This window comes from Callorhinus ursinus, unplaced genomic scaffold (genome assembly GCF_003265705.2).
Source record: "Callorhinus ursinus isolate GAN/ISIS: 27379988/994484 unplaced genomic scaffold, GSC_fseal_2.0 scaffold69, whole genome shotgun sequence".
Lineage (NCBI taxonomy): Eukaryota > Metazoa > Chordata > Mammalia > Carnivora > Otariidae > Callorhinus > Callorhinus ursinus.
In genome coordinates, this window is record NW_027397131.1 from 4,783,657 (window position 1) to 4,792,479 (window position 8,823).

General features: G+C 36.5%; 1 protein-coding gene across 2 annotated transcripts in view; it reads left to right on the forward strand.

The window, feature by feature from the left end:
• MRLN (myoregulin) overlaps nucleotides 1-7,479 on the forward strand; it is a 31,374-nt gene extending 23,895 nt beyond the window's left edge. For both annotated transcript variants that reach the window (XM_073886199.1, XM_025850229.2), the window contains exon 2: nucleotides 7,319-7,479. In XM_073886199.1, the coding sequence (XP_073742300.1) occupies nucleotides 7,339-7,479 (141 nt within the window). In that variant the 5' untranslated portion in view covers nucleotides 7,319-7,338. The remainder of the gene's footprint in view (nucleotides 1-7,318) is intronic.
• Nucleotides 7,480-8,823: the final 1,344 nt, after the last annotated feature.

The following is an 8,823-nucleotide window of genomic DNA, read 5'->3' on the forward strand; positions in this document are numbered from 1 at the left end:
TAATTCAGCTTTGGGCAGAATCTAATGGGGCCTTAACTAGTTCAAAAGCGCAATTTGAACTCAGATTTTAGAAACTTACATAACGCACAAAACCCATTTACTTTTGAATAGGTCTGAGTTTTTAGTTAACTTCTGCATGACTCAAATTTGAAGAGTCTCCTGCTCTGCCACACCAGCGTCTGTTTCTAGAGTCCTCAGGGGCAAGTCTCCATTATGCTGTAGAAACTGTAGCCATCCTAACAGGACGTTCCTATCCTAAAATCCCATATTGCTGGTGCCAAATTTTTGTTGCCTTCCAGCAACTTGACTTGGTTCCCTAATTACAAGCAAAAAACAAATACGGAAGCAAAAACACCAACAAGACATAACTCCCATATGATTTCTGAAGTTTCTAAAAGATAATTTTATTGCACATAAACTTTAAGAGACATTTTCCATATAGAAAGCACCCAACTTTGGGATTTTACTTTTTAAATATTTGCTAAAAAGGTAGACTTAATGCATGTGTTTTTCCTGTTGTAATTGTCATTTAAACAAAATGACCTTCCGGTCTTCTGAAAAAGCTTCCACTTTACATGCAGTTATTAAAGCAATATTTGTTGAAAATGGATTGATGTCAGATACTGTGAGGCATTGGGATCCAGGGTGGGTAAAGCCATCCTCACTTTCTAGTAAGACATCTGCAGTCTATGGGATGGTATATACAAACAACCATAATACAGTGTGGTGAGTTGAAATATGGTATAGACAAGCTGGCTTAAATTCTGCCTGAGGAAGTCAGGCTAGATCACAGAAGAGGTAACACTGGGTTTCAAAGGTGTGTGACAATTTTGTGTGCTTAGGTGTTTAAAGAGAGCCCGAGAAGAATGACTCATTCAAGGATACCATCTAGGAAGTAATATGCTAGATTACAATTATAATAATATTTACCATTGTTTATTATGTGTACTTGCTAGGCACAATATCATCTCGTTTAATTCTCACACTGCCCTAATAAATAGGTACTATTATTTTCATCCCCATTTTAGAGAAGTGCTAACTAAGTCATGGAGAGTTCATGTAATTTGTCCGAGGTCTCACGGTAAGTAGCAGATCTCAGTGAGACCCCATCAGTCTGATTCCAGACCCATCGTTCAACCACCATGTCCTGAAAACATTCTTGTTATTTCTTCAGCTAATGTTAAGGAGGTCAAGGGGAAAAACTTGTCAGTCAAATGCTGATCAGTGGGTGGATAACAAAGTAATAATAAATAAGAATAAAATAGCAAATAAAAAAGCTAATAAATAGATTTAAAAAACCTGTACTTTAAGCAAACCTGGTTGCTAGAGTAAGCTCACATTGGTGGTCTGTGAATGTCCCATTTACAAAGAGCAGATTATTTTGATGTGAGTAAATGAACAGCTGGCTGTTGTATAGATATCCCGGCAAATTCGGGGTTATCTCTCCCAGAAGAGTCATTGCAAGACTGTCTAACGCATTATTCAACCAGCCTTTCACAGACACAGAAAGGAGCCAGGACCAAAGAGGAAGAGTGGTCGTTAATAATTACATGTGGATATTTCCATTTCAGTATGGTCAATTTCCATTGTAATACAGATCTTTTCAAAAGTAACTTTTTGTTTGAAAATATTAATAAATCTATGTAGTTGAAAGATGGTGCCATCTGGAGTCCTGGGTTAGTAGAATCTAGGATCCAGCTCAGAATACAGAGTGGCCTTGGGTAGTTGGTCCATGTTCTAAAAGCACATAACCGCAGCCTGGCACATGCTAGCCCCTCAATAAATGGTAATTATTGTACTTTACTTGAATGACTCATTAGGTAAAAATGGACAGATTTCAATTATGTGTCATTTTCTAACATGTGTCTCTAGGGAACTTTGCTCAATACTATCTTGACCATTAGATACTGATGGAAACAAGAGTAGGAGGAACAAATTCTTGTCAAAAAAGGAAATATTTTTGAAATATGACTCAAGAGTTTGAGACTACAAACTCGAATCCATTGAAAAGTGTTTTTCTTTTGACTGAAAAATAGACTTTCCAAAGTATGTTCTGTTCTTTGTCTTGACAAGAATCCATGCTTAATGAGGGGAAATAATAGAGGTTGAGAGAAATTGAGAAAATGGTGAGGTCTTACAGTGGGGAGGGGCAAGCCATTTAGCAAATCCACTCTTCTTATGGTTGCAGAAGTCGGAGTTGATTTGAGAAGCCCCATTTTATATAAAAACAAGATTGTAAAGGTTTTAAAGGCAAGAGCCTACAAGCTGATGGCAAGAGGAAGAACAGGGAATACAGTGAAATTCAACTCCCAGAGACCAAAGTTCATTGCGACTCTCCATTTGTCCAGCTTCCTTTGTGGAATACCACTATTCAACCCCTCGATAAACAATGAACGGGTCACTTTGAATTAGATTATTTAGACTCTCCCTGGAGTCAAAAGATAAAATAAATACAAATCTTAAAAACTAGATAAGAGAGTATTTTCAGTACAACATTCTATAAAAAAATAAATTGATTCCCAGTGCCTTCTGGAAATAGGGAAAAGAAAGGTAGGTAGAAGCATTGCAAATGAGATGATAAATTATTTGCAGTCATCTGAAATTTCGACATGAAGTATTATTAGGCCCAAAATAATCTGGGATATCTTATATCAGAAATTGGAGGTTATTTTAGTTGTGATTTTTAAATACTACATTCAAGATAAGACCATGGTCTTGAAATAGTCACGCTCAGTATGTTCTATCATATTCTTAAAAGTGTCCTAATTTGTTTGAAATTTGTATTTTTGGTGCATGTTGTATCCAATAAAAAACACTAGGAATCATTTTTTCCCCTGAAAACTGCTGCTGCTAAATAGCTTTTCCCCCAAAAAGAATGTCCCTCCAATCCCAAAGAAAAAAACACCCGATTACAAAGCGTTGAGTTAAGTAAGAATTAAACGAAATGTAAATCAAAGTGCAGTGACACTCATAATTTTAATCCACAGTAAAATCTGAGCATGTTAATAAGCTTGTGATGATACAAGTCTGTGTCCTTCCAATGATTTAGATCTAAAAGCAGATCTATCATCAAGTTGAAGAACCAAACAGGAACCACCCATATTCCTGTTGATCATGAGCATTTTGAACGAGACAAGAACATGTTCTTTAGCAAAAGAGACTTAAAATGAACTCAAGGAAAGTTAAGTTTATCAGCGAAACATTTTAATTGAAAATAGGTAATTTGTACTTATTCACATAAGTTTCATATTTTCATTAAAATGTCTCATGGATAAATCTAATTTTCCCAAGTTCATACTTGCTTAAATGATTGGTTTGGCAAAAATAAAATCAGTGTACGTTATTTTGTATATATGGAGAAGGAGAGGGATTGGCAATTTTGAAACTAGTTTTTTTATTTTCTAAAGTTATAGAAGCAAGCAATGTCCTTTTTTTTCTCATTTTTTATTGTTATGTTAATCACCATACATTACATCATTAGTTTTTGATGTAGTGTTCCATGATTCATTGTTTGTTCGTAACACCCAGTGCTCCATGCAGAATGTGCCCTCTTTAATACCCATCACCAGGCTAACCCATCCCCCCACCCTCCTCCCCTCTAGAACCCTCAGTTTGTTTTTCAGAGTCCATCCTCTCTCATGGTTCGTCTCCCCCTCCGATTTACTCCCCTTCATTCTTCCCTCCTGCTATCTTCTTCTTTTTTTTTTTCCTTAACATATGTTGCATTATTTGTTTCAGAAGTACAGATCTGTGATTCAACAGTCTTGCACAATTCACAGCGCTCACCGTAGCACATACCCTCCCCAATGTCTATCACCCAGCCATCCCATCCCTCCCACCCCCCACCACTCCAGTAACACTCAGTTTGTTTCCTGAGATTAAGAATTCCTCATATCAGTGAGGTCATGTGATACATGTCTAGAAGCAAGCAATGTCCTTTTAAATGAAAATGCAAGACATGGAAATGGCAAGGATAAAAAAAATCACATATAGTCCTTCCTTCCAAACTTGGCCTCTGTGATCGTTTGTAGATATTTTTGTTTTCTTTCTTTTTTTTTTCTTCTCATATTTCAGTTGTGAAGTTTCACATACATGCAGAAAAGCACATAAAGCTTATATGTACAGTTTAACAAGTGGTTAAAAAGTGACTGCCAATGTAACCACCACCCAGGACAAGAAATTAAACAGTGCCGGGAGCTCCTCATCCCACCTGTTCCTTCCCTTACCCTTGCTGAAGTCACCCCATCCTGATGTATGGTAGCCAATCGCTTGCTTTTCTTGATAAATTGACCTCCTACACGGTTGCCATACACATACGCATCCCTAAACTGCACATTTTTAAAAGAAGATTTATTTATTTTAGAGAGAGAGTGCAGGGGGAGGGGCAGAGGGAGTGGGAGAGAATCTCAAGCAGACTCCATACTGAATGCAGAGCCCGAAGGGGCATGATCTCACGACCCTGAGATCATGACCTGAGCCAAAACCAAGAGTTGGATGCTTTAACCAAATGCGCCACCCATGTGCCCCTTTGGTGCCTTGCTTTTTAAAACTCAATATTATGATTGTAAAATTTACCCCTGCTTTTGTATGTACCTGTAGCTTAATTTTCAGTATTGTGTAGTATTCCATTATGTGAATTTATCTATTTATCTGCTAATGGGCATTCAGGCTGTTTCTAAGTGGAGAATATTACGAACAATGTGCATCCTGGTGTGGATATCCATGCACCCAGTATATACCTAGGAGTGTAATGGGTGGTCGTAAGGTAAGGGTTTTAATCATATTTGATTTTTTTTAAACATAATTTTCTAAGTAGTGTTTTATTATTTCATAGTTGTAATAACCATCATTTTATTGGATAAGTAATCTTCCATTTGTGCCTAAATTTTATAGGCTGGTCTTTTGTAATAAATTTACTCCTGCACTTTCTAATTTGTTCATAAAAGTGATACAAAATTTTAAAACTTAAGAATTTATAGCAGACACACAATCACATGAACTATGGTCTTACATAGACAGTGAAGTTTTGTTCGCTGTCATAGAAGATATTGAAGCAAATATATTTAAGATAATTTTTAGGGAATTTTTTGATTCAGTTGTGTTTGACCTACAACACTGCATAAGTGTAAGTTGTAAGACATATTGATTGGATAAATTTATATCACAGTATGATTGCCATAGTAGTATTAGCTAGTACCTCTATCACATCACATAATTACCATTTCTTCTCATGTTGAAAACAATTAAAACCTAGTCTCTTAGCAGGTTTAATGTTTATAATGTAATTTTATTGTCTATAATCACTGTACTGGGTATTAGGTCTTTAGAACTTTCTTACTAGTTGTGAGTATGTATCCTTAAACAACATTTCTCCCATTCCCCCACCCCCTGAGAAGTATTGTTTTAAAAACATGATGAATGTTTGCCCTGCCAGGAAAACCCTAGAATTCAGCTTAACCTATCTGTTAAAATTTCAGTGTTTGGCTGCACAAATCTGTGATAAATTAAAATTAAAGTGTCATATTTCCCGAAGTCCGCTCTTTGACATCTTCCTGACTTCTTTGAAAGTAATTTTAGCAGCCTCCCTGCTCCTCCACTTTGTATACTATCTCACCATGCAATAAAACCTTTTTAATGTGCTTTGGCACAGGGACCAAGGTTGCTAAGAGACCACCTGTGCTGAATGCACTTTGTTCTAGCAAGAGCTTAGGGAGAGAACACCAAGGAGCAGGGTTAACTACCACTACGTGGGATTAAGTCAGGTGAGAAACAGGTTTCTACTCACTCACCAGTCCCCACCAGCTCTCTGGTCTTTCCCACACTTCCTATTTTGGTCTCTTGCTGTTGTTGGAGGAAAGTAAAGGTGCCCCTCAGAGCACAGATTAAAGAAATACGAGTTGGAGGCCACAGCCATAGGAGTGAAGGAAATCACTTAGCAAACCCATGTATTATTCTCACCCCTTGTTTCTGAGACATAGGCAAAAGGAATCGTTGAATGTCAGGGAAATTCTAGGTGTTTGCTTTGCCAGTGAGTGCTGTGTAATTTGGGGCCTGCCATTCCCTCCTCCAGGAATGGGGCTAGTTATTACAGAACTTAACCAAGATTGCTAAATTGGAAGAAGACAACACCGTCCAAACCTCATCTCTTCCCCTCTCTCTCACAACTCAACGTGCCTTTTTGGTTTTTGAGTGAAAATAGCAAAAAATATTCTTCTATCCCAACACTGCCACTTTTAAAAAGTATTGACGCTCCTTTTTGAGTGTATAAAAGGAACTTTGAGATAAGTCTTTGAAAATTGCTTGATTTATTTGACCTTGCATTCCTGAAAAGGGAGTTCAGAATGGTTCTGAACTCCCTACCTGACAGGCATTTGGTAGAATGTTCCAACAGTGTGCTACACAGAGCTCACATTAGTACCTTTTAAAATTCCATAATACTTTTTGAAATTCCTGTTATTTGTAAAAACTGTTTAACACAGAAACGTGGAGGAAATTAAATGTTTGATATCTTATTCAGTGACCAAAATAATGAGAGAGAGAACCTTGAGGAAAGATCAAGACAATGAAAAAGACCTTTTGTTGTTTAATAAAAAAACATTTTATCACCTGCCTTTTTCCATGTCTTCAAATTCTCATTTCCTGGCGATGCTGCCCATACAGGTGCGAAGAAGGGCAATTTCACGGATGCCAATAGAGATGATGACTTTGTAGATGAGATTTCATAAAAAACTAATTACTGCTAACATGACAAGAGAATGGTCAGTCTGATAGTTCCTTGAGCTGTGTTTTTATTATTTCATAGTTGTAATAACCATCATTTTATTGGATGGTTATTATTTCTTTTTATTTATTTCTTTTTTTAAGATTTTATTTATTTATTTGTCAGAGAGAGAGAGAGAGGGAGAGCAAGTGCACAAGCAGGGGGAATGGCAGGCAGAGGGAGAAGCAGGCTCCCCGCTGAGCAGGGAGCCCGATGCGGGACTCGATCCCAGGACCCTGGGATCATGACCTGAGCTAAAGGCAGATGCTTAACCAATGGAGCCATCCAGGCGTCCCAAGCTCTTTCTTTTTAGAAAGAAAAGCATATTTGACATGTAGAAAAATGTATGATTATGACATAAAGTGGTAAAAATGAGTGGGGGGAAAATATTTTAATTCATTAGGGGGAAAATAATTTTAGTTTATTGGCAGGTTATAGATGTGTAGAGATGTTTCCTCATCACTGTTTCTTTACAGTACAAATAGTCCATTGAGTTTAAAGAATCAGGATTATAAATATGTTTATTTCAGGATACTCTTCTCTCTTTTTTCCCCCTAGGGAGCAAGAACATTCTGGATATGATGTGTAAAAACTGGATATTAATGTCTACTACTATTCCCGCAAGTCCAGAAGATGAAATTGTTGGAAGACTTCTAAAAATTTTGTTTGTTATCTTTGTTGACTTTATGTCTATTGTATATGTCATTATAACTTCCTGAAGAGCTGAGTTCCCTTGCTTAACATGTAAATTTCACATTAATTCCACTGAATAAAAATTTGTAGTTTAATTTGTTGAGTGATTTTATTTTGATCTCCAGTTATTCTAGAAGCCAAAAGGACATTAAAATCAAAACAATATCTTGTGTTGTTTAGTACCTTAAGGTTTATAAAACATCGTAAAAATTAATGTGTTTTTTTTCTCCAGAAATCTACACTACTGATTCATAAAACTTCTTGACTTTTTAACACGATTGTAATTTGGTAGATTGACTAAAATTTGTAAGTGTAATTAAGGGTGATTTTTTTTTTCAGGATGCATACCTACCTGGAATTTTATCTGGTTCTATTTTTAACACACCAAGCTTAACATATGATAATCTTTCCATAAGATATGCCAGTAGTTTATACTCATTTTCTTGTACACTTATCTCATCTGTGTGGAGGTAGGTATGTTTTTCTGAACGCTGGACAATTTTATGTTTCTATCAACAAAAACTTAAGAGTTAGGAATAGAAATACCGTAAAGAGATTCTTTTAAGAAAATAGAACTTAGATGAGAGGAGAGAAAACAGGTGCAGTGTGTGTCAGTTTTCTCTTTGGGTCTAAATGCTCCCAGTATGTCATTTAATATAAGGCTCACAATAATTCTAGGAGGCAGGTTTGTTGCCCTCATTTTACAGAAGGAAAAATGGGATGTTGGGAGAATTATGCTACCTTGAGACCAACACGAGGAAGCGGCAGAACCAGGTCTTGGGCCGTGGCAATCCACATTATGTTGCCACCAAAGGTAAATAATAATAAGACAAGTGTGATTAAAAACCAATCTGCAGAGCTCAGCTTTTTTTCACAATAATGTTTTATTCAAGCCCCTAGGGCTGTATTTTTGCATTGCCCCTATTTATTTTCTTACTCCACATTTAAAAATCTTTTATGAAAAAGAGAGATCATTTACCCTGCTTGGCAATGCCTTCTCTTTACTTGTTTTCTTAATTTCCTCATTTCCACTCTTTAACAGTGTTAAAATATAACTTTGAACTTCGGCTTCTTAAGTGTCTGAAAAGCAAAGGTCACTCTGTCCTTTAGACTTTCTGGCTTTTTACATTGGACACACATGCTTCACAAAATTCTGATTTCTTCCATGTGATGACCATTTTCTCAGATTTGGCCCAATCATTAATGCAAGATTTCACAAGAGGCCTAATGAAGTGTGAAAGGAATCTGGGACCTTTGAGACTTATTACTTAACTGACTCTTACTTAATCTTTCAGTGGTGTTGTGTATTTAACCATAAGCCAAACAGAGTCAAACTATTTAAACATTTGCTGTAACAGAAAATCCAACTT